The following is an 18,306-nucleotide window of genomic DNA, read 5'->3' on the forward strand; positions in this document are numbered from 1 at the left end:
TCAAAGATAGCGCATGTTTTGTATAATTTTCAATATGTTTTATCGGCGAGGCAAGAAAATTCGATGACATGGGTAATTAGGATAAAATAAATATTTAACAACTTAGGTCTAACTGCAATTTGGAACAGCCAAGCATCACATCTCACTTTAGCTGGCTTCAAAAGTTTAGTTAGTACCAAATTAAATGATATTTATAAACAAGAGTGGCATAGTAATGTAGACAAAAATTCTCAATGTTTAAATTATCGAATTTTTAAGCAGGATCTTCATTATGAGAAGTATTTTCGACACCTTAATGATTCACAGGCAAACATTTTATGTAAATTCCGTTGCGCTAATCATAAACTACCAATTGTTTCTGGAAGATACAATCAGAGTCCAAGAAACGAAATATTTTGTATCCATTGTAATGAAAAGAAAATTGGTGATGAATTTCACTACCTTTTTCAGTGTAGACTCTTTAATGAACAACGAAAGAAATACTTAAAAAAAATATTACTGGAAATACCCAAACACTATGTAGATGGATCAATTGTTTAATTGTCAAAAGAAAACAGTCCTTTCCAATTTACCAAGTTTTGTAATTATATAATGACACATGTTTAGCTTATTAGTATCTTTTATCCTTTTTGCAAATACTACATGCCTTTTTTTATAGGCTGTGCCTTCTTTACAATTGATATATAACTTATTTGTCTTTTCACCCTCTCCTTCTTTTTTCTTCCATCTCTCTACTTCTTCTTCTTCTCGTTCCGTCTCCATATTTCCTTCATTCTTGTTCACTTAGCGTATGAATTCATTTCCGTATGTCTTTGCGTTTTTCTTTTTTGTTTCTATTTTTCTTTTTTTTTTCCTGAACCAAAAGCCACTCGTATATCTTTTGTTAATTCACCAGTCTTGTGTCCTTCTCACTCTCCCTCTTCACCTCCATATCCCTTCTCTCTCTCTCTCTCCTCTCTCTCTCTCTCTCTCGTACATATTTCCCTTTCTTTTTTTCTTTTTTTTCACCATATATCGTGTATATTATATTGTATATTTCTGTACATTTTTTCTCTTTTCATCAATCGCATTTCATTCTTATTCTTTTTGTTATATTTGTTTTGTACACTTTTCAGAGTTATTTGCAATTATTATTTATTGATATTATAATGTGCTATATGTTTTTCATTGGACTCCGATACCCAGAGTTTGGGTTGTGAGTAAATAAACTTTCAACTTTCAACTTTCAACCAAAGTGGTTTCACAGAGTGACGATACGAGCAGTGCGCAAAGTCAAAATTGCTTTGTGGCGTCACAAGAAAATACTCGTACATTTCACAAAGTGACTGTATGGCGCTGTGCGCGATGTCAGGATTTTTTTGTGATGTCACAGTTGCTTTGTTAAAAATGTTGCATATCACACCACGACGGTACAAAGCTGAGCACAATTTCAGAATTGCTTTATTGTGACATCCTAGTATACTATTTGCAAAATGTCGTCGTAGAAGTGACGTCATTTCGCAAATATAGGCCTACATGTACATGCAGCTCTTCATGAAGTGTGAAATATGCCAACATTCTGACATAGTAACTGTTGAAAACGCCGAAGCTCCTTGAAAATACCTATAATCACATAAAGCTCTTTCACCCAACCACTATAGAGAATAAGTTTTGACCCAAAATATAATAGTTATTATGCTGACGTTAAAATCATGCAGAATCTAATGTGCTGTTGATAGAATAAGTTTTGGGATACAAAAGAATGTGATGCCTTTAAAGAGTACTGGACTGGTTGATTATGAACACAGATGTTTACTAAGACGAAAGAAAAAATGCAACAATCACCTTGACCTATTGATTTAGCCCATTTTGGTGTGTAGGACATGATGTGTAAGTTGATGCAGTTTTGTTGGACTAAGACGAACATGGCATTGTAAAAAAGGTGTGTTTCATAATTTATATCTCAATTAATGTCAAATTAAAGCTCGCATTTTACGTTGATTTAAAAGATAGGACTAGTTACTCCTTCTATTTGTGTGATTGTAATCTAACTGAATGCAAAGTCTAAATAAAATAGCATTTTAGTCTGTTGATCATAAATTCTGACAAGACTCTCACATCAAATATCATAACTTTTTTGTTGATCTTGATATATCATTGTAAGTTCATCTCTGAGTTTATATGGAGCACACAGACCTCGATCAAGTACATCACTACATGTATCATCTTTTATATGACGAATGCGCATACAACTGATCAAGTGAATCATTCAAAGTCAATCTTTTCTATTGACGCAATTATTCTGAACAATTAGTTTCAAAATCTATGCATCTTTTGTAGTAGTGTACGTTTTGTTTTCTTAGAATCTGAATCGCCAGCAAACATGTGTTATTGCAAATAACATTTCATTTGAATTGAATTGAATTGAATTGAATTGAATATTATTTCTACTGCTACTGAAAAGTAAGAGTGTGTTATTTAATTTTCCCTTTCTATTTTACAAACAACCAATTCCGGTCTTTTAATCACTGAGTAACGATGTTTTGAGTGTTTTCCTTTAATAAATACTCGCAAAATATGACTTTTGAACAACATATACATTTTTTTATTTGAAAAAGTTTTTTTACGGTGGGAGGGGTGCTGATTATACTCGTATTTCTTTTTTTTTTAATCTTCTTGGCTGCCTTGTTTTATATCGTGGCCTTGTCTGTGCAAAATTTCCACCAACCCGCGTCATTCAACTAAGATTTATATGATAATTATAATAGCATTATCACCTAAGTCATTTTCCCTGATGGTTCCTCCGACGGAAACATTCCTGGGGATAACACGCCTCGGAGAGCTAGAAGCCGTCGTGGCTCAGTCTATAAAACCATGCAGCCGATCTGGGGTCGATCTTGAAGTCCATGCATATCCATGCATAATATGATTTGAGTCTGCTCGAGACAGAAGCGGTTGTGAATGTTCCTATAATAGGCCCTTTATCCTCGTTGCATACCCAATCCTTCAGACGGGACTTAATCCGTCAGTCCCATTAATAGACATAGATGGTATACAGTTTTCTATATCATTTACAAGGGAAAATACGTACACATTGAAAATAGTTTTTGTGAATAAAACAGGAAAGTGAAAGTTTGATTTAAAAAAAATAGATGAAACCCGAGAAAGTTACAATTTTTAAAAATCAAACAAGAATTGGAAACTCTGCGACGTCAAATGCAAATTCCCCCTTCCTTTTTATCTGTCCATAGACCTAAAGAACAACAAAAAAATCATTTAAGATTCCCAACCGAATATGACTATACATGCACCCTATAAAGGATATAGTTTTGGCTGAGATGGGGCTTCAGATTCCCAACTGTTTTGTGAAATAATTAGAAACTTCTTACGAAATACAGCTGTACTAAAGAGCATATACAATTCTAAGATGAATTCAAAGTTTATTAGATAAAAAATGGTTTTGATGTGGCTGAGCTTTCCAAAAAACAAAGAGGTCCTATTAAGATGGGACCTATGCACCTTTTATTATAGGACCACTTTGTTTTACCTTTTTTTTTTTGGATATCTCAATCATTTCAAAACCAATTCTTCAAATAAACTCTGAATTCCTCGTAGAAATGTATATGTTCTTTTCATAGTCATTAGTGGTTTCTAGTTATCTCGCAAAAGGTTAAAATCTAAATCCTCATCTCAACCAAAATTGTATAATTACTTTAATGCGGTCATTTTGATATATATATATATATATATATATATATATATATATATATATGTACATATATATATTTTTTTTTGGGGGGGGAGGGGAGTGGTCAAAAGGGGCCTGATGAGCTTTCGATCCTAGCAGAATCTTCGTCAGAGGCAAAATTAAAAACAGGCAGGGAAAGCAATCACAAGGACTACACACAACAGGAACCGAAAGGGGAGGGTTAGGGACGCAGAACAAAAAAAAGGGGGGAAGAGTTGGAGGTCATTTCAAAACAAAACAAAACAAAACAAAACAAAACAAAACAAACGGGAAGAGTTGGAGGTAATTTTATTTAATACAACTAATTCTGCACGCAATAAAAAGGCCAAAACAAAACAAAACAAAACAAACGGGAAGAGTTGGAGGTCATTTTTTTAATACAACTAATTCTGCACGCAATAAAAAGGCCATAATAACGAGAAAAACTGATATTTTATGAAACTTTATGCACAGGGTGAATTGAAGCTCACATGAGTTCACATGCTATATACACCACGGAGTTGCCAATTTGTGCTTAATTGATCACAATTTTAAACATTGGTTACAACTTTAAAAAAAAAAAATCAAAACTTTGCTTCACTTTGATCAGAATTTGTTCAAACTTGCGCTGTTCCGTTCCTCTCATTTTTCTGCTTCTATTCACACAGACTAATTTTTAGGGTGGTGAACTTCCCCTTAAAGTGCTTCCTTGCATTGTGGTGGCCACGTAGGAAAGACCTATATCCAAACACACCCAGAACGTTTGATTTTCACTTTGTTTTGTGTATTGCAGCATTGACTCAACTCGTATACATTATGTTGAATGTTACATAATATAATGTCTATCACACACTTCCAAAACCTTCATCGTATATATTGTATGAGTTAGGATATTTTGCGTCTCTCGGCAATGAATTCAGTTTGGAATCACCTCTCAATAGTTTTTACCAGAAATTGTCAAGACAAAGTATGTATTGTAACAGTTATTTTGGATTTTAAAAAATAAACAAAAGAAGGGGGAAATAGGAATCGATAGCTGGCGCTCTATTAGTATCCGACCCAGTGATCCGACCAAATTGAAGCACGTAGCCGTGGCAGCGTAAGAATTATTACCCATTATGGGAGGCAGGCATTCGAATTTTCAGCATAATTATGGCCGCTGAGTACTGGTCAGGGACGGATCCAGGAATTCCGATAAAGGAGAGGCGCCTTTACAAAATCAAAGGGGGGGGGCAACCCCCCTTGCATTTTTCCTTTTTATTTCTTTTGTTTTTAACAAAAAGTAAAGAGGGGACGCGCGCCCATTCAGTGCGCCCCTTCTGGATCCGCCACTGCTGCAAGGGTACAGGTTGTACTCATAACAGGGCCGGCGGAGCGTTTTCAAAAGTGGGGGTGGGGGTGGGGTGGGGGCCACTTCCGGGTTTCTTCGGCTGACAAGCAAAAAAAAAAAAAAGGTCCTCAGCTCGTTTTTCTCCTCCCACTTCCGGGTTTCAGCTGACAAGAAAAAAAAGAAGAAGAAAAAAAAAGAAGAAGTGTGGGGGCCCAAAGTGATGACACCTTTTGTATTCCTTTGTATGGTGCACAAAAAGTGTGGGGGCCCGATCCCCCTCGGCCCCCGCGGTTCCGCCGGCCATGCATAATTCGTGAAAGTTGATTATTCATCACAAGAGTAGCTTTGACATCATCTTAACAAGATTTAAAAACAAATAGTGTATACATATATTTATTTGGAAAATGTCGTCACTAAGAGTGTCGCCATTTTCAACATAGTACTTCAAGAGTGTCAAACATGGTCATAACATTCTGAAATAGTTGAAAGTACGTACTCGTAATCGTAATGGCTCTTTCAATCATAACTAGATGACTTTTTTTTCAGAACAGACTGTATATTTTGGATCAAAACTGCATCATTTAGTGATTCTGGTAGTTGAAAGTGTTTCAAGTGATTATAGAACTTTGCAGAATTTCGAAGTGACGTTTGGAGGCCCGTAGTTTTAATCAGAAACCCGAAATTAAGCAGAAAATATTTGTTTTATATTTGCGACCAACAATTTAGACAAAAGAAGGGGGAAATGTGAGGCGAGAAGTTGTGTAACTTTGTGGTGGGTGGTGTTGCGTTATGTGTGTATCCGGGCAGCGATACCCCCGGCTAAATACTGTTTAGTGGTAAAATTAGAGCAAAGATACCAAGGGAAAGTTTAGGTTAGGGTAAGGATTAGTTTCAGGATTAGAATTAGGATTACGGCCAGGGGAAGGGCCCGGGGTAATTGCGAAAGGGGTAATTGCCCTAGACCCGTGAAACAGCGCGCGACTTTAGAAAATTTGCTTTGTGATGTCACAACTTTTATTGTTACATTTCTCACAGTGACCATATATGAAGCAGCGCGCGATCAGAATTGCTTTGTGATGCACTATTACTTTGTGACGGGTCTAGGGCAATTACCCCCTGGGCAATTACCCCGGCCCGTTCCCCTGGCCCTAATCCTAATCCTAATCCTGAACCTAATCCTATGCCTAACCCAATCTCTTAACCCTAAACCTAACCCTAACCCTAATCTTTGCTCTAACCTTACCACTAACCAGTATTTAGCTGGGGGGTAATTGCCCTCTGGGGGTAATTGCCCGGATACGCTTTGTGACATCATTTTAAAGATAGTGCACTATTTGAAAAATTTCATACGCATTGACGTCATTTTCCAAATAGTAAACAATGGAATGTAAAACAGGCCAACATTCTGAAATAGTTTAAAATATCGTATAATCAGGTGAAGCTACTCTTTTGTCCAATCACGAGAGGATTTTGATCCAAAATATAATTTTCACTATTTTAGAATTTTGGCATGTTTGACACTCCGTGCAATAATGATAACAATAAAATGATAATATGGAAAATTTATATAGCGCTTAAGACAAACATATTTCGAAGCGCTTTACTATTATCAAAAGAAGGTATAAATCAACTACGAATACAAATAATCGACAATACATTATCATAAGTATACTGTTCTTGAAATAAATGGGTTTTGGGTTTCTTTTTGAAAATGTCAATGGAGGTGGAGGACTAAATATGAGTAGGGAGGTTGTACAAGAGAAAGGGAGCACAAACGGAGAAAGCGCGGTCACCATAATTACAGTTGTGGGTACGAGGGCCTAGTTTGAGCTGAGCTGTGTACAGATGATGATCTGAGGTCCATGCGTGCAGCCGGTTTGGGTTTCGATGAGATTAGGTCAGTTAAGTAGGCCCCCCGGGTGAACGGTTATGGCTGATGTTGTATAGGTGATGAGGACTTATTTGGAACATGGTTACCTTTTCACGAATTAAAATGACCGACGAGATTCCGTCGCCGACTTGAAATGAATTTGAATGCTCATTTGCTGAAATGCGTGCTCGCTATCTAACAATATTGATTGCTCCGATAGTGACCGGATTTTGAATTTGATTGCTGATTCAGTGAGCGTGGAATGCGTGAAACTATCAATGCTCGGAATAGGAACTTGAATGACAAGATTATGAAATAAATTGACTGGGAAAACCTATATCATTCCTCCTGCCTTCTGAAAGAGGCAAGTCATCTTTATCATACGAGACAAGTGAAAACAACAGGGGCGGATCCAGAAATTCCGTAGAGGGGGGGGGGGGGGGGGCCCACAGCCCCCCATTTTTCTTCTTTTTTTTTTCTTTTCTTTCTGGATCCGCCACTGAAATGATTATGCACTGTAAAAACAGCGGTGTTGGATTTAACACCACGGGTGATAAATCTATCACCGATCAAACTTCAATAAATGACCACACCCACAGGTGTTGAAAATGCACTGTGATGGTGTTAAAAAGTGTTCACCTGACGCTTCGTGGTGTTAATTTGACACTGTACCTGGTGTTATTTTGACACTGTACCGGTGTTAATTAAAAAATGTTGGTGTTAATATCAATGGTTTAACACCGCCCGGCTTCAATAAGAGACCACACCACCTGGTGTTACTGTGGTGTAAATTTATTTTCACATTTTTTCAAAAATCTAGTATTTTAATGTAAAATTCTTGATCGTCTTGTTTAAATTAAAAATCAACAAGAAGTGCAGTTACTAAGAAACTCTTAAAAAAAACAGTTTTATATTTGGAAATGACACCCGGAGGTGTTAATTTAACACCATAAATGAGCACCGAAAATTTCACACCAGCTCGGTGTTCACTATTTAACACCGGACTTTTTGCAGTGTGTTAAATTGTCTTTATATTTCTCTATTTCGTTCTATTCATACGCATGTGACATCATAAGCTGTAGTAGTCTTCTCATCCAGCGATGACGGCACTGAAACTTCAAAAAATCATACATTTGAACGGATTGTCCCACTTTTCTCAAACTGTCACTCGTCTGTGTAGTAGTGATATTGCTGCAATCTCTCAATTGTAATGAAGGTGAGTGTCCTTTAAAAATCATACCGCGAATACTTGCGACATTTATCGTCGCAAATGGGAAACAAATGGTTGTGTGAAAATTATATTTCTTCCTAAGTAGTAACGAAAAATTGTAAACGTTAAGATATATCAAATTTTGTTGTATATGATCACAGATAATTTATTACCCACATGCACTTTTTGAATTATTTGAGAGTGGTCACCATATAAAAACGTAGACTTTCATTCAAACTCTTTGATTTTTCATTGATGTGGTCATATTAAGTGAAACATTAATCATGGGTGATCATCGAATTTCTCAGAGATTTAAAGATCATTTTACGACATAATATATGCTAGGTAAGATGATGATCTCCAAGAATGTGTATCATTTAGTGTGAACCATTTTCGTACTTGGATCTAAACCTTTTTTATGGTACAATGACTAACAGATCAAAGACTACGCCATCATACGCAAAGTGGAAATTACCCAGAATGCAGTGCGCGTATTCCCTGGCAACTGTAAATATGGCGATGCCTCGACGTAAAGTGAATTTCCTGTTATAATCGGACATTACTTTACCATTCCGTTAAATGACATCGTAGATACCCCTAATACTGACGAATTGAAGGCCCAAGTTTTCAAATTTGGAAGTCAGGTCTCTTATGTATTTGAAGATAACTGGAACGATATATTATCGTATATTTGTTGACCGGGTTGCGGAATTGCACCGCGCTGCCCGTCATTTGTACGGCGATAGCTGTCATCGTGCGGCGCCGGAGCTCTCGGCTTCTTCGCAGCTCAGTGGCCGTGTTGTAGCTGAAAGACGCAGCTGAGCAGTTCAGCCGGCCTTGGCCTATCCTACGCAACACAAAGTCGGACGAATTTAATGGAGAGGACATATGCGTTTGGATTAGAGAACCTATTTGTTTTATCAACGGATCGTGGCATCGATATCGCAATATTTTGGTAGAATCTCTATTTGGAGATCCAACTCGGCATTCTGGAATCTACTCCACATCGTCACTCTTCTTGAATCTTGGCAGTTTACCGCCATTGAGTTTTCCGATCATCCGATGAAACGGTTGATTTGAACTGATTCAATCAGAAGTGTTGAGTATCACAAAGAACAATGACAACTAAATTACAACCCAAACCACCTGTGCCTGTGGTAGGGCACATCATTACGGATGAAGAGATGGGCTTGAAGCAGGTAAGATTTTGTAGTCTTGTGTTCTTACTAACGTTATTAGAATCAAGCCGAATCAAGCTATATTGTTAAATTGTAACAACTGTTAAGTTTAATTGTTAGTAGCTGTAGATTAGCTTAGACACTATAAAATGTGATTGTGAATGGTCATATACGGTAGTTATGGGCAATATCGCATCCCGAGAGCATCACATTGTTACAGTAGAACCCTAGGAGCCTACTGTAACATTGTAACAGTTAGGGGTCTAATGTGTCTAGTCTACACTCTTGCTAATGATAGGGGTTCTAGAAATTTAGAAATCGTTGGCAAGAGTCTAGACTAGACACGGTCTAGTGTAGATTGTTAACTTGTGCATGTCCCTACACCTGCCTTCTTTTAAACACTAAACTGGTTCTTGCCTTGGCTTTAAAAATTAAATTCTGTTAAGATCGTAGAAGTCTACCTCGTACCTGGTTTCTCCTTATTTCTCTTGGTAACTGCTACAGCGATGACTCTGAGCTTGTTTGAACACATGACACAGAATGCTACACCGTGTATGAAAATCCTCTCTTCTTTTGAATATGGGGTTAATTTAATGATTTCCAAAGCTTAAAGACTAGTTCTGCTTGCACTTGACAAGATTAACATTGTTACAGATGTATGCTTCAATTTTTAGCTCACCTGAGCCGAAGGCTCAAGTGAGCTATTGCGATCGCTCTTCGTCCGGCGTGCGTCGTCCGTCGTGCGCAATCCGTCGTGCGTCGTGCATCGTCCGTCATGCGTAAACTTTTACATTTTCATCTTCTTCTTCAGAACCCCTTGACCGATTTTCACCAAACTTGGCAGGTAGCATCCCTAGGGAGATAGGGTCTCAATTTTTTTCAAGTGGGCACCATACCCCACCTGGGGGCCCCCAGAGGGGCCCAAACCCCCCAAACTTAAGGAATCTTAAAAAATCTTCTTCTCTAGAACCAGAAGTGATAGAGCTTTCCTAGTTAATACTATGAATTAGTACATTGATGACTGTAGTTTCAAATTTGTTCATAGCGGAATCAGGGGTGCCCCCCTTGGGACCCAGGGGAGGGGGGGTGATGGGGAGGGGTCCTAATGGGGCCCAAATTGTACATTTTCATCTTTTTCTTGAAAATGCCATTTTAAATGAATTTTCACCAAAGTTGGTAGGTAGCATCCCTAGGGGGAAAGAATCTCATTCCCATCAAATGGGCACCATGCCCCGGCCACCTGGGGACCCCAGGGGGCCTAAATTTGGGCCGAAATTGTAAATTTTCATCCTTTTCTTGAAAACCCTATCACTAATTTTTACCAAACTTGGCAGGTAGCATCCCTAGGGGGATAGAATCTCAATTCCATCAAATGGGCACCATGCCCCACCTGGGGACCCCAGGGGTCCCCCCCCCCCACCCTGTAAGGAATCTTTACAGATTTTCTCTAGAACTGGAGGTGATTGAGCTAAGTTAATACAACATTTGAGTCAGTATATCGATGACTGTTGTTTCAAGTTTGTTCATGGGAGAATCAGGGGTGCCCTCCCCCCCCCCCCCCCCCACCCCTTGGGACCCAAGGAAGCAGGATGGGATGGGGGGTCCAAATGTGGGCCTAAATTTTCATCTTCTTGCTGAAAACAACATAATGGATTTTCACCAAACTTGTCAAGTATATAAGCATTCCCATTGATCTCAAAGTGTTTGAATGGGCACCATGCTTTCCTTGGGGGCCCCAGTGGGTCCAAACCTAAATTAATGAATAATATTTTTCTGTAGTTCTAATCAAAAGTGATAGGGCTGTAAGTCTTTTTTTCCCCAAGATGCATAATCCAACATTCTATAAAGTACAGTGTACTAGGTATTTTTACCAGTGTGATGGAATATGTAATGCCCCCATTCTCAAAGCTACCCCCACCATAAGTTTCCAATGTTCTCAGGTAAGAGTCTGCAAGAAAGCATGGAAGGTGAACTTGCGATACTCAGGTGAGCGCGTGACCCCCGGGTCTCTTGTTCATTTTGTATGGTTGCTATCAATCATACCCACACCATGTGCATTTGTAAACTAGGTCGGTGACTACATACATTGTACAATGTACTATGATATCAAACTAATTTCTACCCTTGTACTGTCTACTCTTGGTAGAGAACCCTGTTATTGTTACTTAGCAGGTTTTGTAAAGTATGGTTGTGGTTTGATTAAGTGTGGAGATTTGATTTTATTTACATGTACCTTGATTTACCTTGATGTTGGGCATGAAGTATACTGGACTTTATATTTGCCCCTCTGCATCCTCTTGAGACTTGCTGCAAGTGTTGCAAAGTGTATTTGCACTAGTACTATTTGCATGCGTACAATGTAGGGCAGGAGCATCATGGGAATTTAGTATCCGGGTCATAACAGTTGAATTTATGTTTCCATGACTTCTCAAATTTGATTTGAAGGTGTTGATACTGCTGCTATTGATTAATTCAGGTGGTAGGCTGTTCCATAGGTTAACTACTCGGTGTGAGAAATTCCTTTGCCTTACATTTGAATTTGCGTAGGGTTTTCTGAGTTTGAGTACATTGTATATGACCTCTTGTCCTGGAATGTGTACCCTATATTGCTGGAAGAAATCTGAGCTATGATGCAAATCGTCTAGGCCATTCAGGATCTTAAACGTCTGGATCATATCTGCTCTGCGTCTCCTATATATGACAATATTGGGAGACCCAGTTTCCTCAGTCGTGCTGTGTTGTAGCTCTGGTTTCTCGGGCCAGGTAGCAGCTTTGTTGCTCTTCACTGTACATTCTCCAGTTTGACAATGTCCTTCTTTAGGCATGGGAGCCAAACACTACTACAATATTCCAGGGATGGTCGAATGATTGATTTGTACTACAGACATTGTAAGCCTCTTCCATCCATGTTAGAAAAGCTATAAGGATCTCCCGATTAATCCCAGCAGTCTATTTGCCTTGGCGCATACTCTGTCGACATGGTTAGAGAAATGCAGACTGCTGTCGAATATTACTCCAATCTGATCATTCTCATGATGAGTTACTGTCAACAGTTCTGATGTATCGTCAGGGTTTAGATAATAACTAAATCCAGGGTTTCTCTTTCCAAAACACATTACTTTACATTTCTTTTGGTTGAAAGATAACTGCCAGTCTTTGGCCCACGATGTGAATTCATACAGATCCTCCTGTACAAGTGTAGATTGTTATCATCAGTCTCTTCGTGTCGTGAGGCATACAGTTTGGTGTCGTCGGCAAATAATTTAATACAAATAATAAAATACATTGTTCATTACCAGTAATTAATAATTAATGTACAATGTATTTGTATATAAATGTGAAATGAATATATGGGTGTTCAACATCAAAGAATATTGTCTACAATTATGTTGTGCTTTCACATTTACATGTAAAATTTCAATTGCTACTCATGCATTATTCCATTAACTTTTAATTACTTTTCACAGGGTGTAAAGATTCAGCCAGTCAATTTTGCTAAGGTCATCAAGCTGTTGACAGATCCACATTCCGTGAGTATTTTATTCTTTGCTTGTCATTTTGTTATGAATTCATTTTCATGTTGATGAAAGGGAGGAAAAGTGATCATTTTGAAAATATCCCCGAAGTTGTAGCATACTTGTCGTAGATGATGTCTAAGATGACTTAAGAGTCACAGTTGGGGGGGGGGGGGGGGGGAAGGGGTGAAAGGCTATTAACTTTAACTATTCAAGAAATCAGATTTTCATTTGTGCAGTATTCTGCAGATGTTATGGACATATTTAGAAAATAATTTCTTGAAAATGGTTGGCTAGTTATAGTGTGAGGACATGTGCAACTAAAGAGGGTCCATCTTCAACTACTGGGTACATTAATTTCCTGGCTCTGTAGTATGCAAACAGTGTGGATTGCAGAAATTCTAATATGAAAAGAAATGAGATCAATATTGTCTGCATAATAATGATGATACCTGTCCTGCTATCAAAATAATGTACAAGACAATTGCAAGTAATGTATCACACTGAATTTCTCATGTGTTGTTTAAAAAAAACCTGAAAGCCTCAGTTAGAATGGTGATACGTTATGAACAAACCAACCAGTGTCCCAAGTACCCTTAGTTTTATATGTACTTACAAATATTATATATAGTCTGAGAAAACAAAAATGCAGTTTGCAGAACAAATACAGTGTACATGTAAAGAATACAACTGCATTTGAAGGTTTGGAAAATCAATATTTGCCACGTAGAATGCAGAATCATTGATATTTCATGATGTAGGCCTACTTGTATCACCAAGGTGTACCCAGTATTCAGAACATGTGTCAATTTCTAAAGCACAAAGTATAATGTGCTCAGTATACAACTGCATTTCTTTCCTTATTTCGTTCTAGGTTGCGCTATATGAAAGACACAACCATGCTCTTCAGAGGCTCATTCGTCACTTCAATGCTGGCTTTGTATCCTTTACTATATAATCCAACTTTAATAGATATGGCTGAGTGACCTCATACCTTCACCACTTACAAACTGTAATTGACTTTAAAAAAAAAACAACAGCGGAAGAAAGGAAAGGATTTTGTAGAAATAAGAATGTGCAAAAAATATGTGTTATCTATCATTGAATACTGTGTACGGCATATATTTCGTGAGTGTGAATTTTCGCGAATCGGCACTTCCCGACAATTTCGCGAGTTTCATGTGTGTTTTATTTGGCAAATAGCAGCTGACTCGCGAAATTCGCGAAAATAAAAACCTCGCGAAATATTTGGCGTATACAGTAGTTAATTGCCTTTTCAAATCACTGCTTACTGGTCAATGATCCAATGACCAACTGACAGGAGAAAGATATTAAAGGTGGTAATGCATTTGAATATCTATTTGACATACATTAAATACATTCCTTTGTTGTCAATTTGCTATTGCCTTTTATAATCATTTTTATGGTCTTTATAGTGTCATCCTATCTTTCCACAAACATACATTGAGCTATTTCATGTGCACTTCATGTGCACTTCATTCACCTTTATCGGGACTATTGTTTTGCTTGTCCATGCTATTAAAAATGTATAATGGAAGCTCACATTATCAGTCATCAGCAACTAAGCCAGTTTCTTTCAAAATAAGTTTTTGTACCTTATAGTGCGCTAGAGCTCTGAACCTACTTGTAGTTTAATTTTGTCATCGGAATGATTTAATTGCTGGAAATGATGGAGGCAGGTTTGTTGAGCAGTGCAATCAAATTTCCTTCCACTTTTCATGCGTTGATTGTTTGTCATTTTTCTGTTCATTTTTTTTTTTTTTTTTTTGGGGGGGGGGGAGGGGGAATGAATGGTATGATTTCAGATATTGTAGACCAGTGCAATCATCTCAGAGGCTTGTGATATAAAGTCAAATCGCACTAGAGAGCTTGTGTAGAGACACATTGTCCCTGGAGTCCCATGATTCATACACTTTTGTGTGTTGTCCTTGACTCGAGTCTTCCTAAACACCTATCAGCTCCTCAAAGACCTGGTGCAGGTGTTTAAGATCCTCAATGTGTGTGCCGACCGCAGCCATGAGCAGCCCATGTACATCAAACCCATGATTGAGATGCTGCGGCTGTGTAGCATGCCCTTCCTGAAGGAGAAGTCGTCAGATGAGGCCACCTACTCGCAGATCGTCATCGAATCTTTTTCGCAACTCGGTGAGCCTGCTAGATTTGTGAGGACATTGCTTGATGGTAGATGGATAAACTTTGTGCTGGGTGCATACTGGTTTATAATGGCATCTTATAGTTGATTGAATTTTATCTCCAGTTCTACAAACAGCTAGTGGATCATACTTTAAGCAAAATAAATCATAATCCAATAAGTGTAGTGTTCGCTTTGAGCTTGAAATTTCTCTCAAATTTTCCATCCTTTCAAAAATTGAAAAAATATATCTCTCAGATCATCTTATGATTTGCTAATTTTTCTCTTTCAAATATAAATCAATATGGACAGTTTCTATTAATTGCTAGTGTGATATATGATTACACCATATTGAAATGTAATAGTTTTGTGAATTTATGAATGCCTTGTGACCAATAGTTTTCCCCTAGTTATAGTTTGAGGAAGAGAGGTTTGCGGTAACACCGTGTGTTAGTAATCCTTGAAAGGACTGTTGTTTGGCATAAGAGGACCCTAGCCATGCAACAGTTCATTCAAGGGCCACATGCACATGATGTTACTGCAAACCTCTCTTCCTCATTTACATCACCATGCAAATTTTCAAATAAAACAAATTATAGCTTGTCGGTAGGATGCTCAAGATCCAACATTTGGAAGATTCGGACATGTAAGACCTCGCAACTTGCATCCAATATGTGTGTGCGTCTCCGCTTTGTGCAGGATACCTAATGCGAGTTCCCAGCAGAGAGGTGCGCATCCAACTTGCCGACACCCTGGAGGCCATCTACACCAGCAGCACCAAGGGGCTGCAGGTGCAGGACCACCAGCCGGCCACCCGAGCCTACAACGTGGCCATGGTGGAGAGGAGTGACATTGCGGAAACTCTGGTCAAGGTAATCTTTCAGCTTACTTTGCTTCGTGAGGAAAGGGGGATGGAGGGGGAGGCGTATTCTCCATAAATTGTCAGTTCATGGCTATTATCTCTTTAAGATCACTATCGTACGTGTGATCTCTACTGTAGAAGCTGTTATTTTTAGGCGGGATTGATTTTCAGGAATATCGCAAATACTCTCGTGGGCCACAAATATCGCCACCTGATCTCGATCACATTAGATTTGGGGAGTGAACGGACAGGCATTAGTGCACTTACTATAGCCTCGGTCTCAAATTGTAAAAAAAAAGACATCTCTCCAAAATGTCTGTGACCTCATTTACGAAAATATCTGTATGCAAAAATAAAAGTTTGACTGTATGTTTTGTCTTTTTCAATTTCTTGATCCTACTGTTCCTGTCATTTATTTTGACTTAAACAAAGAATAAAAATGAATTACAGAAAAGCCTATAGATGGATTTCTTGCTGAAGTTTGTTTTGTCATTTTCCTCCATCTTCTTTCAGTCACTGACCTTACTTGAGAATGACCTTGAGGTCAAGTTGCGTCTGATGATCATCCTTCAGCACTTCTCCACATCCTCGCCCATCAACTGTAACAAGATGCTCTCAGCGGACGCAGCCAGCCGCATTGGCAGCAGGATGAATGACCCTGACCCATCTGGCAGGTCAGTCAGACTTTATAGCGCAACTCGAGTAGTCGTCGTAAACCTTTACAGAGTGAAGAGAGAGAGGAACTCTACTCCGTGTTTAAGTTTCTTGTAATAAGTGTTCTGTGAGAGAGTGAAATATAACAAACAGAGCTAAAATCAGTTTGATAACATCTGGGGCCCGTTGCATAAAAGTTACAATTGTGGTAACTTTGCCATCCAATGGTAACTTCCATGGAATTCTTGATTTTGATTGGCTGTCGAGTATTGTTACCATGGTAGTTACCATTGGATGGCAAAGTTACCATAATAGTAACTTTTATGCAGCGGGCCCCAGATAAAGATAGTTCTTCTGATGCTCAGTAGAGTGATAAATCTAAGTTTCTCAGTTTATATGAACTCATGTTCTGTGACGTATTACTCGAGGCATCTGTCATATTTTCAGACTTTTATGCTGTGAAAGGCAATGCAAAATATCAATAGAGTAATACTGGTTCCACCATCTGTAATCTGTAAAATGTTCCATGGGACATCCTTACCCAGATGTTAAAGTGCCACATGTGTTAGCATGAATTTGTCTGTAACAATTTCTGTTTTCAACTCCAAAGATTTGTGGAAGCATGTGTCAAGCTATAGGCAAGTCAAAAAAAGTCAAAGGAAGTAAAGCAAAATTTTTAGAAATGCCACGGCCATTCTCAGTGTCTTTAACTGAATCTTGGCAAAGGACTTGAGATGAATTCTCTCACAATGGCTTTAAGGAGCCTTCTAGCAGTTAGAGTCCATAAGCCTGACCTTAAAATATGCCTCTATTCTTTCCTACAGGTTGCTGTTCCTCTCAATTGAAATCCTGTGGAACCTGATGGCTAATGGAGATAGGTTGGAAATGGCCAGGCAACTGAACTCCTTCATTTGCATTGAGTAAGTATACATAGCACTGTGACAGACCCTATTCTACGAATACACCCTCTATCAGACCACCTATCTAAACTTGCCGTCTATATTGATTCTTGGCTGGTCGAATTCCGGCACTAAAAGAACAAACAAAACCATGAACGAAAATCCCAAGGAAAGTTTGAGAAACATTATTCATGTTGAACGTGAGATGAATGTAATGTAGGTAGTGATAACATTGTACAACACCTATTCCCTGCCGTAAATTACCAGGCGAGAAATGACCGAGTGAACAAATTAATTAGTTATCAATGGATCTATAATTTGATAAATGAACTGAACAAAGTAAAGAATAAAAACAGGGGGAACAAAGTCTATGATGCCCTAGTTCATAGGTTGAAAATTTGTCCACTTCATTGATACCTACCATGGGACAGAGCAGACTTATGATTTTATTAGAACTCCAAAACTAATATTCAGTGGAATTAGATTTGACAAAAAGTGTATCTGTATGCTCTTATATTTGCATTTTCTTAGAGGATAGATAAGAATATGAACATTGTTGTGTTGCAGTGCCCTGAAAGATGCCTTCACACATCAGATGACAAATGGATACAGCCATTACGACAGACAACTGAGGTATGCAACTTAAAGCCAGCTTCTGTCAGACCTGAAATTTTGTATGTTTTTTTGTTTGTTTTTTTTAAATTAAGCCCTCAGCTGGCTGAGGTGAATTCTGTGTGTTTTTAATTTCTGGATGGTCAATACCATGGCGCAAACACTTCAAACAGCTCACAGCTGCTAGATCTGCTAAGGGCTTTGGCAGCACATACTGATGGTGAAAGTTAACTGGTCAGCATCGTGAAAGCAAATTCACTCACGGTACAGGACTAGTGAATGTGAAGAAAATTGCAAATAACATAATAGCTATACCCC

At 38.3% G+C, this 18,306-nt stretch overlaps 1 protein-coding gene across 1 annotated transcript in view; it reads left to right on the forward strand.

Moving 5' to 3' along the window:
• The first annotated feature begins 8,713 nt into the window (after positions 1-8,713).
• The window catches only part of LOC139741968 (cilia- and flagella-associated protein 69-like), a 23,511-nt gene continuing 13,918 nt past the window's right edge, over positions 8,714-18,306 (forward strand). The window contains exons 1-8 of the mRNA XM_071652533.1: positions 8,714-9,315; positions 12,762-12,824; positions 13,684-13,749; positions 14,789-14,975; positions 15,661-15,833; positions 16,337-16,497; positions 17,302-17,397; positions 17,944-18,009. Coding sequence (XP_071508634.1) covers positions 9,235-9,315; positions 12,762-12,824; positions 13,684-13,749; positions 14,789-14,975; positions 15,661-15,833; positions 16,337-16,497; positions 17,302-17,397; positions 17,944-18,009 — 893 coding nt within the window. The 5' untranslated portion in view covers positions 8,714-9,234. The remainder of the gene's footprint in view (positions 9,316-12,761; positions 12,825-13,683; positions 13,750-14,788; positions 14,976-15,660; positions 15,834-16,336; positions 16,498-17,301; positions 17,398-17,943; positions 18,010-18,306) is intronic.

The sequence above is a fragment of the Diadema antillarum genome, unplaced genomic scaffold, assembly GCF_040938485.1.
Source record: "Diadema antillarum isolate AM-2024a unplaced genomic scaffold, OU_Dant_1.0 seq00000966_RagTag, whole genome shotgun sequence".
In the NCBI taxonomy this organism is placed as follows: domain Eukaryota; kingdom Metazoa; phylum Echinodermata; class Echinoidea; order Diadematoida; family Diadematidae; genus Diadema; species Diadema antillarum.